The 20,447-nt window shown below is 41.0% G+C and overlaps 1 protein-coding gene across 1 annotated transcript; it reads left to right on the forward strand.

Annotated features, from left to right (window-relative positions):
* Positions 1–6,903: 6,903 nt before the first annotated feature.
* RAB21 (RAB21, member RAS oncogene family) lies at positions 6,904–18,896 on the forward strand. Its single transcript, XM_072333151.1, has 7 exons — positions 6,904–7,193; positions 13,694–13,753; positions 13,952–14,059; positions 15,196–15,259; positions 16,031–16,085; positions 16,505–16,593; positions 17,393–18,896. Exons 1-7 carry the CDS (start codon positions 7,047–7,049, stop codon positions 17,530–17,532), a joined length of 663 nt encoding a protein of 220 aa, XP_072189252.1. The 5' UTR covers positions 6,904–7,046; the 3' UTR covers positions 17,533–18,896.
* The last annotated feature ends 1,551 nt before the right edge of the window (positions 18,897–20,447 follow it).

A 20,447-nucleotide genomic window follows, 5' to 3' on the forward strand; every position in this document is an offset into this window, starting at 1 on the left:
TTGGAAAAGACCTCTAAGATCATATTGTCCTACTATCAACCCATCATCACCATGCCCACTGACCATGTGCCTCAGTGCCATACCTACATATTTCTTGACCATTTCCAGGGATGGTGACTCCACCACTTCCCTCAGCAGACCATTCCAATGCCAGGCAGAAGACAGACATGTTTCTATGAAGAAATTTAATCTTATTTTCTAGTTTGTTTGGTGGCCTTTTATTGATTTCCAGCAATATCCCTTTATTGAGTTTTTCTGGTTGAAATGGTACATTAAAGGTTCTCTGTAGCTGAGTCGTTAATAATACTGACACATTATAGCATCTTCAAAACAAGTTATAGCGTCCCATGAGTAATTTTTCACTATCATTATGACTGTTAAATAGATGATAGCATATTATTTTTATATTTCAGCCATTCAAAATGTCCACACAATCTTCAGAAACACTATTCATATCACGTTTTGTTAGTAATTTTTTTCCTCTTGCACATTTCCCAGGCTGCTAAGATAAACATAGTGCAATGTAGATGGACTTGTAACATATTTATCCCCTCATTGCGCTCTTCTGATTCCCTCTTGGTTGCCAACCAGAAGGACCAACCCTCAAATGAAACCTCCAGACCACCTGCTGGTCTGAGTACAAATTCCACACAGCCAAGAACTTGCATTTGCAGCAGCTGAGGATCCAACCATTTGGACCTATATATTTTCTGCTCTCTTGGGGTGCAGCCTCCCCACAGTGCTGCCTGGGGACATCTCCCCAGAAGAAAGGAGCTGCCACCAGCTCCATACTGTCCCTGTACCCAACAGGGCTAAAGACTGGGGATGCGAGTTAACACTGAAAGAGATTATCAAATGATACCATTGGTCTGGTCCTCAGTTCTTTCAGAGGCTGTCTAGTTTCCATGGAGTGCCAATCTGTTTGTTCCAAAGTGCCATGAAATGTCCATATCCTACAGTCTTGATGAATCTTAGAAACAAAGAATCATTTAAAATGGAAGGGACCCTTAGAGGTCTTCTAGCCCAGATCTTGCTATTATAGGCTGCTTTTCTGCCCTCTGTTCTAAAAGATTCTGTTTCTGTGTTCTTTGCTGCACGTTCTGAATAATTAAAGCTTGTGGGAAACGAAATGGTGTGTGAGAATAGTTACAGCCAGATAACCTTGGGAATATCTGGGTTGAAGTTAAGCTTTTCGGACAACAAACATTCTTGCGGATGACATCACTTCTCTCATGTACACGTTAGACCTTACATATTTAATTTCCCATAATAAATGCAGTACATCCACACATCATTTTGAATAACACTGTTGAAGAACACAAGAATTATTATAGCTTAATTATTCTTAGCGCAGCAAGAACTGGTGCAACTTGAAAAAACACTCTGATCAGCAAAACATACTCAAGATTTTCCCAAACTGAAGAAATGTGAAGAAAAACCTTAGGTATGATTAGGAGAGGATGATCTTAGAAGAGAGGAGGGGGAGAAACTGCAGAAAAAGTTTACCTCGTTCTCATTCTTAGCCTAGAATATTACTCCTTCTTCTCCTGGGGTATGGCAGAAGTGCTCAAAAATGAAACAACAACAGCAAAACAAACATTGACATGATTGCTTTATTTTGATTCCTGCTTCCCCCTCCCCCCCACCCTTTTTTTCCCCAGACCTCCAGCATCTCTTTTTCTCTGAGCTTGTTCTGAACATCCTGATGCCCACAGCTTTGCTCTTTCTGTCACCCAGATCATAGAATCAATCATAGAATCACCAAGGTTGGAAAAGACCTAAAAGATCATCCAGTCCAACCGTTCACCTATTACCAATAGCTCCCAGATATTCCTTTACTGCAGGATTTGAGGAGAGCCCACTCCAGGAACAGCAGGAGGAAAATAAACCTTAGACAGAACGTTTACAGCTTGAAAAGCGCCTTCATTCCTGCAAGTGAAGATGCCTAGAGGAGGTGATTAATGAACAGTGGAGCAGCCTGCTGCTTGCTGTTCTCAGCATGTGCTTGTCAATGAGGAGTTCGAACAGAACCACATGGGGATGGAATTTGGCACGGCCTCACGTATCCCAGTATATGTATGAAAAAGACAACGCAAAGAGCAAATGCTTCAGAACTGCTTATCCTGGAAGGAATTGCATTTACAGACAATTACTCTTCAGTACTGAGAATTGAACTTTCAAAAAATAATCATCTTTTTCTCTATAAGAATAAAAAAACAACAGCCGAACAGTAGTCTCCTGTTGGAATTGTTTCTTAGCTAGAAATCAGTTTCCATGTTTCACTTGTTTCTACAAATTGGAAACAAAATTCATGCTGTGCAAAGTCTCCAAGCGCATTACCGAAGCTGTCAAGCACATCACCATGGGTACACCAAGGCTATCAGCACTGAGTGAGTGGGTAAGATATGGGTAAAGAAAGTTCCCCTGGGTCAAGGTTCTTCCTGATTTATTTGTTCTTTTCTGTTTATATTCACATGGTTTACATTTCTCCTTTATCTTTACTCTTAGGTGCCTGAATAGTCTTTCTTTTTGGAGCAGAATGCACCATTTTAATATGCGGATATTTCTTTCAATATGCTTACTGAATTATCATGATTTCAGCAACCGAAACTATTTCTCTCACCCTAGATGAACACATCTACTATATTCTTGATGGACGGGGTGATATTACTCTTAATTGCCATTTGGTCAAACAGTGTTTCCTGTCTCTCTTCTAGGGCCACAAAGAAGGTGAAGGGCCTGGAGCATCTCCCCTACGAGGAGAGACTTAGGGAACTGGGTCTGTTTAGCCTTGAGAAAAGAAGGCTGAGAGGGGACTTGATCCAGGTTTATAAATACCTGAGGTGTGGGAGCCATAGTGGCGAAGCTGGTCTGTTTTCAGTAGTGCGTGGGGACAGGACTAGGGGCAATGGGCTGAAACTTCAGCATAGGAAGTTCTGCACGAATGTGCGCAAGAACTTCTTTACAGTGAGGGTGACGGAGCACTGGAACAGGCTGCCCAGGGGGGTGGTGGAGTCTCCTTCTCTGGAGATATTCAAGACCCACCTGGACGCCTACCTGTGTGACGTGGTGTAGGGAGCCTGCTTTGGCAGGGGGGTTGGACTCGATGATCTCTAGAGGTCCCTTCCAACCCCTACAATTCTGTGATTCTGTGATTCTATGCTGGATGCTCATATCAGTTATAATGGAAACACAAACACACAAATTTCATTCTGAACATCTCTCATCTTGATACTATTTTATTAACTTCATGATAAGCTCGGCTTTTTTAACCTGTTCTTATATCTTGATTTTATGGACATCTACACAGTTTCAAGGAGCCATTTGATTCTATAAAACTACATATTAATTGGATAAGATTTCATTCTATCTTTATCTTCCAAGTAAATCACATAAAATATGAACATTTTAGTGCAACGATGACAAACTGTGCTCATAAATGTTCCTCAAAGGAATAAATTGCCAATATAAGATTCACATCATCTGCACAATAACTTCCACCTTTGTAATTTATGAGGGACTGATAATTACCCAGAAACCATAGAATCACAGAATATAATCACAGAATCACTGAAGTTGAAAAAGACAAGGTTCAGTGCTGGGCACTGTACTTGGGTCATAACAACTCCATGCCCTGGTATGGGATTGGGGAAGAGCAGCTGGAAAGCCGCTTGGCAGAGAAGGACCTGATGGTGCTGGTCAACAGCTGCCTGAACGTGAGCTAGATGTGTCAGGTTTTGGAACAGGGTGCCAAGGGGAGGTGGTGGATTCCCCGTCCATGGAGATCTTTTAGAGATGTGGATACGGTGCTTAGGAACGTAGCTTAATGGTGGACTTACAGGTCTAAGGGAATGACTGGACTCGATGATCTCAAATCTATTTCCCAACCTCAGTGGTTCTATGATTCTATTGTGATTTCTTTACACAATAGAAAATACGTTTTGAGTGACACTTTTCTTGCAGATGAAATCAGCAATATAGTTGACTATTCCATTTTCCTTTCTGTCAGAACTGTCATTGCCGAGGTGAAACAGCTGTTCCACTGAAGCTGAAGGGAAAAACACATGCTGCCAAGTCAGCCAAGCATTCCTCTTCAAACAGACTGAAGAGAATTAACCTGACTCCATGCAGGTGTCCACAAGTTAGATGAAAAGAACTCCGACCCGAGGGGCTATCAGCTACACCCTCACTGTGCAGGGCATTTGTACTCCTGGAGCTCACACTACAAAAGCACTACTTTGTGTCTAACTCTACTTCACTACAAAACCGCTATCACAGTGCTATCGCCTCAGGGCCAGTGAGCTACAAGCTCCACTTTCAAATTGACTGCCAGCCCTGTCTGCAGCAGCAGATATCCTGAATCTCAAGGGCAATGATGAAGAAACACGGGGCTGTAAGTTATCTACAAAATAGATTTGCCTTGTAAAAATAGTGGGGTTTTTTTTTAAGAGTTTTGAAAAATGGTATGAAAACATCAATACGAAAGAAAAATTAAAGCAGAAGTATTTTTAGGAAGCTAGGTAAAAAGGGGAAGCACACCATATTCAGTTGAAGAAAAAGCATTCTCAAAATATCCTGAAATAAAACGAGGACTTCCGGATTTAATTACCACTATTAAAATAAATCGATAACTATCACGGATACTTCGATTTGCAGATTTTAATGTCACGCACAGCAGATTACAGTCAAATGTGACGCTTTTTATAGCTCATACAGAATTTTCTGTTCTCAACCATATTGGCCTTTTAATTTCATTTAGTGCTGGTGGCTGAAGTTTTGGGTATTATAAGTTTTGCCGCACAAATGCATCTGTAACCACGGGGTCCAGGTAAGACAGAGGAAAACAGGAATGATGGAACCGAGTAGTAACTTGAAAGTGCTTATCGTCAGTGGGAAGATGCATCTTCTGGCTGTGCACCACGGCAGAGGACTGCTGGAGAGATGAACTCTGCCAGGACTGAGCTCCAGACGGTGTCTTATGCTTCGCTGTGCTCTGTTAGAAGAGCAGTGCTCATAGTTGTGGTCAGGAACATCAGCTCGTGGACTTTGCAGTGACTCTCCCTGATGACTCTTCTGTAGCTGTGCCAGCAGCTTGTGCTCTTGAGTATTGACTTCCACTGTCTCTGCAATCTTCATCCATGCAGATCTCACTTCTTCATCCATTTGGCCTAGAAGACTTACTAAAGCACTGGGCAGTTTTATTGCTCAGGCATGGAGGGCAGGATTGACAGCAGCCAGTATCACTTTCCAGCAAGACGGTATTTTTATCCTAACTTGCTGAAATAATTCACTAGCTGATGAAACTAGGAACACATTCAAAGGAAAGATACCCTTGAAGAGTTTGACTGCATTGATTTTTCACCTTGTCCTGTTTCCTCTGCTTACATCTAGAGGGAAATAAAAACAAATCCATTTTCTATGTGAACGCAATGCTGCTCATTAATGAGGCTTCTTGCTCCAGGAAATTTGATCTTTGTTCTCCTGGAAGCGTTCTCTGTTCTTTCCTCTGTTCGTTCTCACACAACAGAGCATTAGTCTTATCTGACAAAGGAAATTGCACTGTGATGCCTTTTCATAAGCATTACTTTTCTTACCACTAAACGATCACTAGAGAGGAGTTACATTGCAGCAGTTCGGATTGCTATGTGCAGAATGCTTTTAATTTAGGAAGGATATTCAATTTTACAAGACAGTTACCCGGTTCTTGGACGTACGTGATGCTGCTGGAGAAATACAGGGGATGAGCTTTAAGGTCCCTTCCAACCCAAAGCATTCTCTGTCTCCAGGAAGGAGCCCAGCGATCAAGGAGTTCTACAGAAGAACTGGGAGCTGTTGGTGAAGGTCCAGAGGAAGGTCACAAAGATGATCAGAGGGCTGGAGCACCACCCCTACAAAGACAGGCTGAGGGAGCTGGGCTTGCTCAGCCTGGAGAAGAGAAGGCTGCGGGGTGACCTCAAGGGAGCCTACAAACAGGAGGGGAGTCAACTCTTTGAAAGGGTAGATAACAGCAGGGCAAGGGGAAATGGTTTTAAGTTGAAGGAGGGAAGATTTAGATTGGATATCAGGGAAGTTCTTTACCATGAGAGTGGTGAGGTGCTGGCACAGGCTGCCCAGAGAGGCTGTGGATGCCCCATCCCTGGAGGTGTTCAAGGCCAGGTTGGATGGGGCCCTGGGCAGCCTGGTCCAGTATTAAATGTGGATGTTGGTGGCCATGCCTGTGGTGGGGGGTTAGAGCTTCATGGTTCTTGAGGTCCCATCCAACCCAGGCCATTCTGCATGTGTTTTTCCTCTGCCTTTCTCACTGCCTGTTCCCACATCTCTGTTCCAAAGCATTCTACTGCCCATGGGCAGACAAACATTTAAGTACCAACAGTCTGTGTGAACAGGGCCGCTGACGGTGGGCAGCGCAAACTGCATGCTTATGTTTACCACCTGCAGACAGAGGCTTGGTGTTCTCACTCACAGCACCGCGGTCTCACCACAGGTCGAAAGCCTCGAGGGGGCACTTGAGAGCAAATCGCGTGCGCAGAAACCTTGCGTGGCTTTGTTTCCCCTTCCAACACTTTATTCCTAGGTAAGTCTATCGGTAAACCTCGAGTGTTTCACTGCCCCTATTCACGAGGGGCGCCGGGGACACCCTCCCTCCATCAGCCCCCATAGGACACCGCCACAGATGGCGCCCGCAGGCTCAAGGCGCCCCGCCAGCCAGGCTCCGCCCCGCGGCGGGTTGGCCCCGCCCCCTAACACAGAGGGGGCGTGGCCTCCCTCCGCCGCCTCTCCCGCCCCTCCCATTGGCGGCGACGCGGCGCGTGACCGGGCGGTGCGTGACGTAGGAGGAAGAAGACGCCATTAGGGGCAGCGGGGCCGCTGGTTGTGGGAAGGTGTTTGCGGTTGTGTCTGCTGGTTGTTTCTTCGGCGCCTCCTCTCTCCCTTCCTCCGTCCCTTCCTCCCGCTCCCTGCGTTCTTCTTCCCTGCAGGCGGCGGCGTTCCGCGGCCGCAGAGCGGGGCGGTGGATGTGAGGCGGCCCGGCGGGCGGCGGGGCGCGGATGGCGGCGGGGACCGGAGCGGCGGCCGGCGGTCGCAGCTTCTCCTTCAAGGTGGTGCTTCTCGGGGAGGGCTGCGTGGGGAAAACCTCCCTGGTGCTGCGCTACTGCGAGAACAAGTTCAACGACAAGCACATCACCACGCTGCAGGTGCGGGCCGGCCGGGAGCGCGGGGTGTGTGTGGGGGGGCGGCTGTAGCTCCCCGTTAGGGGAACTGCTGAGGGCTGCTGCTGGGCTTCAGTTCGCCCGTAGCGGTGAGTGGTGCTCGGGGTCCCCGGCTGGTAGTTCTTGGTCTGATCTGCGCGTGGATGTTATTCCTTCGAGTCTTGGGATGCGGAAGCGCGGCTTTAAAGTAACGTGGCTGTTGTTGTAATGGTTGGTGGTGGGCTGATGACTAAGTGCTTCGAGTTGCGTCTCTGTTAATGACAGCCTGAGTTACCTCAGTGCCAGCAGTTAGAAAGAGCAGCTTTCACAAGCGGGGCTGTGAGATGAAGCCTTAATGATTTAATAACCCACAAGATCCGTGAGGCCATCGTGCGATCTCCCTCAATTTTAGCCTGAGTTATCACTGAACTTATAAGCATCTGAGCAGTGAAATTCCACTGGTGGGGTTGTGATGGGTGTCTACTGGAAAGCCGTGTTTGTCGCTGCCTCCCACTGCTGAGCGGCCTGCATCCCACACAGCACAACGCACGTGTGTTCTGTGTGGCCTTGGAAAATGTGTTTTGAGTTCCATGTTGTGGGTTGTACAGTCAGCACGTGTCTCTTGAGCTCTGTCTGCATGCTCAGCTTCTTGCAGCTGCACAGCATCTTTTCTACCTATTGAGGGCATGTACATGGAAGCATGGTTTTAGCACTGCAATGCATGCTGTGTTCTGTGTGTTTTCTTGTAAATGAAGAAACAAACCCTGCCACCATGTGGGTTCTGAACTGCTTTTGCAGTTCTGTGAAATACAGCATAAATGGTGTTGCCTCTGGGTAGCTGTGTGCTGTTCGTGCACACCTTGTGGGAGATTCCAGCTTTCCCTTAAAAGAAAGGTAACATCAGAGATGCATTGGAAACAGCATACTTAATATTTCATCAGCAGGTACTGTTGCTCCATACTTCTTTTAGGTAGCTAAAAATAATTGGAACTTCATCTGCCTGTGCTCATACTGGGCTGTTAGATGATGTACCTGTTTGTTGGTTTGCTGAGTGTGATGCTGGAGGCATGGCAAGCTAATGATGATAGGTCTGATTGCCACAGAGGTAACCTGCTCTCAGAGCTGCACTTGTAACTCCTGTTGCTACGCCACCTGAAGCGTGGTGTTGAGCAAGCAGTCATGTTTAGAAGTGCGTTGCAGTGACTGTGTATAGCTGAATTCTGATATCCTGTGTAAAAAAGAATAGCTTGTCACGTGATGCAGCTCTGGTTTTGTTCTCTCTTAAAATCTGCAGCGGAAAGCCTAAAATTAGAAGCCAAAAGCGAGCTGGGTCACAGACATCAGAAAATGGAAATTTAAATGGCCCCAAAACGTTGACAGTAAAATGTCTCTCTAGATGCTGCAGCCTGAGAGCTTTTGCTTGAGGCTGCCTGTGGGGAATGGAAGTTGCTTGTGAAGGAAGGGGAGCACATGCTCACGTGTGATATTGAAGCTCTGCTTCTCTGCTGTGATTAGGTTTCTAGTTGCTCCCTATATTTTATATTGAATATTTTAACTCACTCCTCTTTTTTATTTTGTTCTGAACCTCCTTAGTGCCATGCATCTTATTGATTATTGAATCTCACTGTGTGTGATGTGTGTGTGCTTGCGAATCGGCATTCTTGTTTTTCTACGCCTTGCAGTGGTAGAAGAATGGCAGAGGAAGGAGTTACCAAACCTCATGAAAACGTTCATTTAAAAAAATAAATGGAGTGGCTAACAAAACAGTGACATTTTCATAAGATTTTTATTATTATTATTATTATTAAAGGCTTAATTTGATAAAGTGACTTTGCTTTGTGGCATCAGTTCAAAGCATTGCAGTAAATAGGTTTCTGTTCCAACTAAGCCAAAATTAGATAAATATTGGATTCCTATTTCAGCAAAGGAGCCACAGTGATGAGCTGTGTGGAAAAAGAAATCGCTGGTCAGTGGGGTGAGGGCCTCTCAATCCACGGTAATCTGATTGAGCAGGGGGTGGTGTGGTGGAGTTGCTGCTGTACTTCTTGCCAACCTTTTAGCAGCAAAAGCATGGTGAGACTACAGCCTTCTGAAGTACTATAGGTGTCGGTTGGGGCTTCCTGCATCGTGACCCTACTGATGGGAGAGAGCACAGGAAGACCTTCAGCTGGTCAGTGTGAATCTTCTAGCACTGTGCAGGTCTGTACTTTTCAGTGTCCTATGTGTGCAGGTTGGCTGTGCACTAGCAGAAAGTCGCCTATTTGTAAGTAACAGAATGTTTTATTGAAAGGGAACTCTCTACCCTCCTGCTCTTTTTCCAAGTGCTGGTTAGAAGGAAATATTAAACTGGGGCTTGCTTATATCGAGACTGGGGGGCTGCAGGGCATGTTGTTCTGTTCGCTTGAAGTCATTTACATCAGATATCAGTGATATGCAAATTGAAATTAAGGAAGCTGTTGGTCTGCTGAAGAAAAATGTAGGAAAGGTAGCCTTGTTTTTGTTGTGGCTTTTCTTTCTTGACAGTCCGTGACCTTCTGATAGATTCAGTGGGATGATTAGAATTGGTTCCCATGGATCAAAAGATGGAGGTCAGTATTTCCTCCTTAAAAGGATTCTAAGCTGTAAAATGAAACCAAGTGAAATGTGCTGGAAATATTCTGGTAGGAAAACCTGTTTTTTTGTTTTGTTTTTTTTTTTTTAAATGTGGATGGGTACTCTCTGTTAATTACTCAGGATAAATACAACCTTTGTGTACTGAGCCACCAATGTGCTGCTAGTGATATATACTGATCCTCACTGCTTTGGTGGACTCATGTAACCAGGAAAAGTTATCTTGGGTATGTAAGACAGCTTAGAAAAAGCAGTACAAGGAAGTCCAGTGCTGCATGTAGTGTTTGTATGCCTGTTACAAAGCAGTCAAGGGGCAGATGCTGTAAACCTGCTATATTCTAATGACATTCAAGTGTGTCTTTTTCCAGCTTCCTTGTGTTCTTGTCAGGTCCTTTTGTCAGCTCTCAACAAAGCCTTGTGCACATGTGGAACTGAGCTCTTAAAAGACAATTAAAAGAACAAAAAGACTTTCTCCAGACACATAGAGGGGCTGGTATTTTAGTGCTTATAATTGCATTATCCTTTTAAGTATGTGAGTATTCTTCACACTAGTCATAAGGCACTGGAGTCAAAATACCAAGGTTAGTAGTTTACTTCAAAGAGCTGCCTGAGATTACTTATCTTGGAATAAGCTGCGGTCCCATATGCTTGTTTTTTGGAAGTCAGTACTAAAGTGGAATGCCATAATAATGAAAGTAATGTGGAAAGGAGTTGCTGATTATAAATTGTCATGACTGACACTTAACTCCCTAGTACTCAGTTGGGTAAATTCTCAGGTGATGAGAACACATGTTGATCCTCTTCAGTGTGCAATCATCTAATGCTGTCTGGATGGCATTGCTTCCAAAGGCCTTCACATGCTTGGCAGCCGGCCTCAGTGCTGGGTTGGGTAGGGAACTCACAACCAGTAGTGAAGACTTTAATTACTCATTAGACTCCCCACATTTCTAAAAACTAAGTCCTGCTGCTCCTTTGATTTGTAGCTTTTTGATTTCTGATTTTGGAGTGGATGGAGTGTAGTAACCTTGCTCTTCCATAAGACAAATGGAAATGGGTGTGGGTACAACTTTCACATGTTAGGTATTAGCTGTTTTGTCTTTGGGGTGCACGGCACTCTAACTTTTAAAATACATTTAACTGGTGCTAATTATGCAGACTTACCTATACCTTGTAATTTAAGAACAGGACCTGCGAACAGTATTCCTCAAGTATATAAATACAATAGAGGAATGAAGCATTTAAAGTGTAATATACTATTGACAGTTTCTCACAGCACACTCCTAAAGCTTTCTGCTTGTTATTAACTGTGACTACCTCATACAATGTACCAGACTTGTTAATAAGCAAGTTTATACATAAACTTTGTTGTAATCAGGATATCTGATATAGGCTATCATCATTTTGGTTAAGAATCTAGGACTCTATTGGACTATGACCTGAAACAGTTCAAGTTCATCAAGTTTTGATGCAGTCTGCAAATGCAATAGTCAGTCCTAAGCACCTTTGCTCCTGTCTTATGTCACTTTGCAGGAGATACTAGAAGAGTTGCCTGACGATATTGGCTTTCTAATATCTGCATGTATAGGAAAGGAAATGCTCTACTTTCAGCGTTAGAAGATAACGTTATATCAAAAGCTATAGTGACTTGTGGGATGTGTTACTATAAAACAAAACAGGAAAAAGAAACCACAGTGCCTCGTCTGTGATGTGAAAACCTATTTTAATATTTGATATGTCAGACAACTAAATAGCACAGCTATCCTTACTGGGCTAGTATCCAAAGCCATGATGTCTTAACCTCATGAATATTGTTTGTTGTGGTCTTTAATGTAAATCCTGTTTCAGTGAAGAATTTTTCTTTCCAGAGGCCCAGAAATGTAGTTCTAGAGTACTTTTTTTTTGGCCAATTTTGCATCAGCTGGGCAGAGATGAGCATTATTATAGTGATAAGCAAACAGTGCTTTGAACAGCTTTTCCTCTGAGATGTACAGCAGAGTATCAAATGTGTTAGTGCAGTAGATCAATAAGATGTTGGCAGGTAAGCTTGACTTAGTATGGCTAACCCGTAACTTTTCTTAATATGATCCATATGTGTTGGTATATTAAAATGTCTGAGCTTACAGCTTTTAAACTGATGCTGTGGAACAAATTATGAGACTAGACACAGCTTTTACGATCCTTTGGAACAGATGAGTGAAAGCTGTAAAAGAACGTCTGCAGAACGTATGATTTACTTGAAAATCCATTGGTGTCTCCTGACATTTAAGACTTGCAGCTCTGCTGTTAAGCTGTTTGTTACAAGTTGACCAGTGTTTTAAATACTTCAAACCTGCTGTCTGGAACTCTTCCTAAAGTTGACTTCCACCAGCTTATTGTAGACTTGAAGGGGTATTTAAACTGTAGGTGCGTTCAACACAGTGGTCAAGATTAGTTCCTTTCTGCCTGTGCTTGGAAAGTCTCAGGTTGCTTTTCTTTCCTGTTGTCTGTCTTTCTGAATCTTCTCCATTTGTTGCTGGACTTTGTGGAAGACTTTGCAGGGAGGGTACAACTTCTTTTAAAACAGAGAGGGAAATTATTAACTCATCTTCAGTCATACAAATGCCAGAATTGATGCTAAATGAGTTTAGCGCGGGCAGGACTCAAAGAAGATATTTTTACCAGCAGTTTATGCTGGTGTAAATTGAACTAGTGTGGTCTGTGCCTGTAATACAGTTGTTAAGCAGCTGACCTGGCTGATGATGTTTTTCCCTTTCTACATACACATGATTTTTAGTCAGCTCAGTGTCTGATTCGTGCTCTCGTACAGAGGGCTTGTGTTGAGAAGCTACAGGCCAGCCTAGAATGATCTGAGATGATTGTTTATTCACTGAGTACTTGATATCCAAATGTGTGCTGAGGTGAAACTGAATGGGAACCAGCTAAACTTGGGAAACAGACTGAAGTTAATCTTGGAGACTGAGTTCTATGATGGCAACTTGTTACTGCTGATCTGCAGAGTGGAGGTGCAGGTTCATGATGTACTGACTACTTCAAAGCCTGTTTTAGTCTATTGAACTAATATCAATTTTTAATACTTATTTTTGGCGATACTTATTTTTGGCTGGTGAATTCTCTAATGGATAGCATAAGGAGAGCATTTGAAAACTGCATCATGCAGGCTCTAAGAACAGACATCTTCCTGAGTTACAGCAATCAGGCTAAGCTTACAATACGCGTTGGTCACGTCAAATGTTTTCAGAAAACAATGTAATAGAATACGTAGAGCAGCATGTATACTTCTTCTGAAACTTTTCACCCTACCACTTGCTTTCTTTTTGTGTGTGTACTGCTTCTCCTGCTTCCTCTGGTCCTGTTACCTGAGAAACATCAGTACTAGGCTTTCAGGAACGGTATCTGAAAGAATACTGGGGGAAGGAATAAAATGAAGAGAGCTGTGAGCTCATTTCAGCAGGGGAGAAAAACGCACATGGAGGAAATTCTTGCAAAATACTGATACTTTGAGACTTCTAAACTTGAATTATTTTTACTGTTTTGCTAGTGTTGAACTACTGTGCTAATACCTGCAGCTTTAAAATCCCAGTAGCTTTGTGTACTCTTGTGAAATGTTTTAATTTCATTTTAGGCTTACTCAGAATTCAACTCTATTTCTAAGTTATTCAAAGAAACAGCAAAAGGATGTAGGAGACGTTTTGCTTAAGGCAAATTTATTTAGGACAGGCTTCTGGCAAACTGTAGTGAAATGACTAACTAGCTTAATATTGACCCAGCCTTCTGGCTCAGGGAGTATTTTGACTCAGAAATCTGTCTTCTGTTGATTCACATATTTTTATTAGTAAATAAATCTGAAGTCAGACAGACATATTTGTTTGAAAACTGAACTCTGTTTTGCTTTCCAGGCATCTTTTCTAACGAAGAAGCTGAATATTGGTGGGAAAAGAGTTAACCTTGCAATATGGGTATGTTTACTTTCCTAAACTGTCCTCCCCACTGTGCCTTCCCTCCCTGATTAAATAGGTTGTTTTTCAGGGAAATATTCCATTTGATAGAAATCAAATGTTAAATTCTTTGTAATTAAGTAGAAGTTTGAAGTTATTGGAATCTCTTAAAGTATCGTTGCAGTCTTAGATACTAACAAGTGTGTTTTTTAAATACAGGATACAGCTGGTCAAGAAAGATTTCATGCACTGGGGCCGATCTACTACAGAGACTCTAATGGTGCTATTCTAGTATATGATATAACAGACGAGGACTCTTTCCAGAAGGTATTGGACAGATTTTTACCTCTGTGCAAAGTCTATTCTGATTGAAAGGGAATCCATTATGTGAGTGTGCTCATGGGGAATCTTATGTTTCAGGGATAGCACTTACGCTTAATTAGCCTGAATAATAATATTAATACCTTATCATGTCACTTGCGGATAATACTACATTTGCAGAATCAGGACATGTAATGAAAGTGTACACCTTATTTTTTTTTGAAGCCTACTCTTAATAAAGATCTAGTGGAGTTATTCAAAGAGCACTAGAGAATTAATATGTGACAGACTATGAATATGAAATAAAAGTACTTTTGTGATAGTATAGAGTACTGTTCTCTACTGTATAAGTCACATTGCTCAAATACATTGTGATATTAAGCTTCAGGTATGAACAATCTGGAATCACAATACACAGCAGCGTGAACATTGTATTCTTGGTGGTAATAGATATTTGAACTTCCAAGTCTTCGTTTAACATGAAATTTGATCTTGATCATTAGCTACTTTACAGCATTAGTTGATCAGGTTGAGACAGGTGGATTTTTTTCCCAGCCCTGTGTCGTACTGGTGCTGTTGCTCCATAGGATGATCCAGCTGAAAACTGACGTGCTTTCCTGAGGAGTCTGGACCTGATGATCTTGTGACAAAGAACAGTAGGACTTCCTCTAGCTGAGTAGAAAATGGCTGTGTGGGTCAGGCTTGAGTTAGTGATGGAGAAAGTATCAGGATATGGTTCTGCAGTGGAATAAGCATTTTAAAGAAATAATCTTATGTCAGTGAGGTGCTTTGTGCATTGCCGCACACTTGTTACGCTGACTCATCTGTTGGTTCAGCTTGTGCCTGTCCATGCACCTAAAGTGTCCAATACAGTGAACTTGTTCTTTGTAGAGGGGCTAATAATGAGTGTGAAGAGTTTGGTTTTGGAAGTAACTTAACATTTATCCAAAGCATTTTGCTCTAGATTTCAACTACAAACAAGAGCCATGTGTAGTTGTATAAAAAATATTTTCTAGGTCTCAGTTGCTCTAAACACATTTGTTTTAGGCTTAAAAAGTTAATGAAAGATATGGGCCAGTTCCACAATGCCTAAACTGGCAGTGTATCATGAGAAATCAAACTTACTTCTGTTCTTTATGCAGGTAAAAAACTGGGTTAAGGAATTAAGAAAAATGCTGGGCAATGAAATCTGTTTATGTATAGTAGGTAAGTACACTTTAACATGTGATTCTAGTGACTGAATTAGAAATGTTTCTTTTGATATTACCTTCCAAATACTGCTGTAACAGCTTGTGCATATGAAGGGATAAATCTTAAGTGAATCTGGCAATTAGAAAGGCATTTGGAGCTCGAAGTTTCAACGGATTACAATTAGAGAAAATGAGAGTTAATTTGGAAGAAGTTTAATGATGCACTATGGCTGAAGTGTATGGTTAAGACAAATTGCAAAATTCATAGTTGAATGAAGAAATGTAAATCTCAGATGTGTTAGATCCTTCTTGTTTTTTCTTTATGCACTATTTGCAATGGCATAAACTCAGTACTTGTCTATTTTCAAAGTTAAGAGCTTGGGTGTGGAGAGTGGGGAAAATGAGTCTAAAATTTGGACATTTCAATGAGTTTTTACAAATGTAAGTATTAGTTTAAAGTTGTAATCATTAGATCTGATTTTAACACTTTCAGGAGGATAGGTATGTGAATATTCTACATTCTGAAGCACAGATTTTGCCTAATGAAAGCCACTACTTTTATAACTTACCAAGGTATTCAGCTATCCTGATCTGGCTACAAAAACTCATGGCATTTGACTGAAAGGGGGCTTTTAAATGATGTTGCTGTGGTCTGAGTAAACTTGTGCAAGAATCTGTTTTTACTGAAGCAGCTTGTAGTGGGGGGAAGAAGAGATGAGATACGGAGATTATGTGACTTGTTAATTTTGGAGTACCAAGGCATGAAATACTAACTTGTTCTCAACAGGTAACAAAATAGACTTGGAAAAAGAGAGACATGTTTCAGTACAAGAAGCAGAAATGTAAGTCGCGCTAATTATAAATAGAAGCAATCATTGCAGAATTATGTTGGAGTAATAAATTTGTGACGCTACTAACAACTGGCAGGCATAACTAGCTGTGCCTGGCTAGCTTCTACTAAGTGTTCTGTTGGTTTCTTAATTTTGGAGCATTCTTAATGATCAAAATGTAACTTGAGTTTTACATCATTTCTGGCAGAAGTCATCCAATTGTAGCTCATGTTGTGTCTAGAAATGTAATTAAGCTAATATATATTATATTTTTTTAATCTTTAATTTAACCACGGTTCCCTTTGTTAAATCAGCATATATGAGTTAAGAATTAAGAATAGAAAGCTCTCCTCTTTCCACTTCATGTAAAGTGGCTTAGAAAGACTGAGTTCTTCGGTGCAACTTACTCATCTGTATTTGCATTCTAACAGGTATGCAGAGTCTGTTGGAGCAAAACATTATCATACGTCAGCTAAGCAGAATAAAGGAATTGAAGAACTGTTTCTTGACCTTTGTAAAAGTAGGTACCATCTGGTTTTCTCATGAAAGAAAGAGCTTAGACACAAAGGTTTTGAGAATGTTTCAAACCCTATTAAAAAACATCTTAATTTAAATAATTGAAGAGTACTGTTTTTCCTCTGAGCGTACTTCAGTCCACTTTTGTACTGGAGCTTGATGTGTGGATGGAAGTTCATGCTGTAGTTCAAGAATGTCTTTCTCACTCTGTTGGAGTCCTGAGCATTCTGTTTCACTCAAACCTAAATAAGTAACTTCAGATTGAGCTTAGTGTGATTGCTGTCACCGCTGTCTACTTCTTACTCTGTTTCAACATATTCCAAATATATTGTCAAGTGATGTCAATTACAGTTCATAAATGTGAAACTGTAATGAGCAGATGATAAAGAATGCTGAATACAGGATAAAACGCCACACAGGGAAGCTATCCTATTTGTATTATTCTTGTTCTGCAAGAAACTAAGCAGAACTTAACTTGCATGGCTGTGTTTTGTTTTGGGGGAGGGGGTATGACTTTAGTTCATCAAATGTTTCTAGTATGAGTGGGTCAATCTAGCTTTTGAAGGTCACTAACACCAGAACATTGGAGCATTGAAGTCAACAGGAAATTTTGAATGTTTTATGCTTTAGGAAAAAGATTTAAGTATTTTCTTTTGATTATGCCTTGAGATTATTTGTGCGTAATCGAGTGATTGGTCTTGCTGAACTTGGTGTACGTAACTCAAATAGATTAAGATCTTAAGGTCTTGTGTCATAATACGCTGTAATGCTAATACATTTCATCTAATACCCTATATTTGCAGGAATGATAGAAACTGCTCAAGTGGATGAACGAGCAAGAGGCAATGGATCCAGTCAGTCAGGAACAGCAAGGCGAGGTGTACAGATCATTGATGATGAACCACAAGTACAGAGCAGTGGAGGGTGCTGTTCTTCTGGATAGTGACAAAACTGTGCATCACTGCCCTCTCATTATGAAGACTGCCATATTCCAAGTCACGCGTTCTTTACCAATGGAGTAATAGAGTTAACAGTATTTAAAAATAATCACATATAACACTGCAGAGACCTTAAGTGCTAAACTAGTGGCGTCTGTGACCAGAGAATTGGCATTTTCTACAGTGGTTAACAAAGCAATTACCAATGGCCTTTTTACATATTTTTCTTTAATGAGGAATAATATGCATGTAGAAAAGACCTACTTAAAGGCTTCATTTATATTCTTTTAAATCAGATCATTATTTAATAACTTATATACGTTGTTGTTGGAATGGTATACATTTTTGCAGCTCTTTGTATTTTGTGCTAGATTGAATTGTATCACATCTAAAATGCACATTGATTTTTTTTTTTAAATTAGCAGATATATGAAGTAATATTTTTGCAGGGCCAACACAAGCCTATAACAGTCAACTACTTTGATATATTCTGTTCATCCTGTATGCCAAGCTGGTAAAATACATTGTAAATTACCTATTAAATATTTTATCTGCTTTTACAAGTGCAGGTGCAGAAATATGTACATCAGTCTTGTCAGTGATTGTGAAGTGAATAAGTCAGTGAAAAGATGCAAGCTTTTCATGTGTACTGTTGAACTGTTCATTCTATTTCCCATTTCTGGAAATTGGAAACAGCTTTTTCTTTGTTATTGTTGTAAACTCATAGCTACAGTATTTTTTTTCTCTGGCAAGCAGCAGTATTTAGAGTACCCCCTTAGTAGGAAGGCAATGCTTCCTTAGGCTGCTGTTAATCACTGAGGCGTTTGACTCCCAGCTGAAACAGCTGGAGTGTGCATTTATCTTGCCTCTCAGAATATCTCCAGAAAACTGGAGCAAATTTAGCCCTTGTCTATCTGGTAGCCACCTAAACCAGATGCATGGGGAAACTCTTAATCTGCATTAATACACGTGCACCAAGACAGCTTTATTTAAAAAAAAAAAAAAGAAAAATTGAGCATAAGTTTTTCTTGTGTTGCAAGGCTTATGTGGAAAAATGAATTGGCATTAATTAGAACTGCTTCTGACTTGGAATCATTATGTGGAAGGTAAGAAACTTGCCAGACACAATTGTAAATTTGGAAATAGTGGACAAAACTGAACTTACTCTTGACTTGCTCTCTTACTTGTCGTGCTTTTTGAAGCCCACTTAAGGTTCTGGGAGGAGGGATTTCAGAATTAGTGTATAAATTACTATCACAGAAGGAACACAAATGGTGGTAGTTAAAACTTCAAAGTGTTTTTGTGCTTTTTTTTTTTTTTTTTACTTGTCATGCTTGGAAAAACAGTAAAGGTGATGTCTATGACAAAATAGAGTATTTCTTGGCCTTCCTTTTTCTGAAGGGTAGTACTATTAGTATTGCATATATATGCACTGAATGGTGTGAGTATGTTAAAGTGCACAACAGGAGTAGTACTAACTAATCAGTCTGACATGTGAGGAATGTTTTCATCTGATATCTGTTTTCTCTGAAATAATAGATGACTTTGCTACAGATTGGTCCTGATGCTTTTACTTCCTTTTTTTCTGATTAAGCTGATTTATAAACTCTCTAAAGTTAACATCTGTGTGCTCTGCCCATCATGCATTCAGCCATGTCAGGAAATATGGGTGTCTTCTTTGCTAGTGAAGACAATACTGCATGAATGCACAGAGCCTTGCTCTGATTGTAAAATTCACAACTGTCTCAATATGGCAACACTTAAGTAAACATTCTGACATGATATCCAACTTCAGTGAGCCTCATCAGAGTTAAAAACAGATCAGTTTTTTTAAATTTACCTTTAAATACATTCACTAGACAAGTCAGTCATGTAGGTGATACAGTATTGATATGAGGAGTGAAGTTGGACCCCCTTGTTCAAGATAGGAATCTCCCTGTAATAGTAGTTCCAGATTTGTTTTTTATTCTAATTTCAGTCTTTACCAAGTATCAAAAAAACCCCTTGACTAGGCTTGGTAAGTTCTCCTGAGCTGTGAGTTTCCTTATCTATCCCAGAGTATGTTTTCTCTTCAGAGCAGAGCATTCTCTGCTTCGTTGAAGTGGGTAGCTGCACTTGGACTTGGGTAAACACTGCATGAATCTGACCACTGTGAAGCAGTCTGCAGACATGCATTGCTGAGCTGCATGTGGAAAAGTATTCTGTAGTAAGGATTTTGTCAGTTACGTATTTAACAGAAGTTGCACAAAGTCATGCTGATGCCAACTCTTAATTCATTTGCAAAACTAAAACTATTAACTACTAAACACTTGGGAGAGGGTAAGGAAGCTGGTCTTTTATAGTTAAAAAATAAACAAAATATTCAGCTGTTATTAGCAAAATAACTACTTTAAAAGAAATTCTCAGAAGTTAGTGCTCTTAGGTCCAATGAAGCTACAACATGACAAAGCCTGACTGGGAGCTTTGCTGTTTAAACTGCAGCTTGGCTGAACTTGAGTTGGAGAACAAGTCTGTTTAGCAAGGTATTACATCTCATAATACAAATATGAACCTGAGTGTAGTTCTTAAAAGTGCTATTTCTGGCATGCATATTACAACGCAACAACAACCTAATGTCTCAGGGGACTGTTATAAAATGTTAGAGACTGCAGTACAGATTTATATGGTAGTTGTCTATAAACACTGCTATACTAAGATTGATACTTCCTTGAGAGGAAGGAAAGGATTGTTTCCAGTCACTCACTTTTCTTAGGAATAGCAGTTTAGTTGCATGAATAGTAAAACAGAAGTCACCTGAAAGCTTGTTTCCTTAGTATTACCTACTGACCTGCAGTGTTATCTAGAATACTTGTGGTTTCTTGAAGTTTGAAAACACTTGATTGAATTATGCATCTAAAACAAAAGGCTGGGATGGTAGAAA

The sequence above is a fragment of the Excalfactoria chinensis genome, chromosome 1, assembly GCF_039878825.1.
Source record: "Excalfactoria chinensis isolate bCotChi1 chromosome 1, bCotChi1.hap2, whole genome shotgun sequence".
Lineage (NCBI taxonomy): Eukaryota > Metazoa > Chordata > Aves > Galliformes > Phasianidae > Excalfactoria > Excalfactoria chinensis.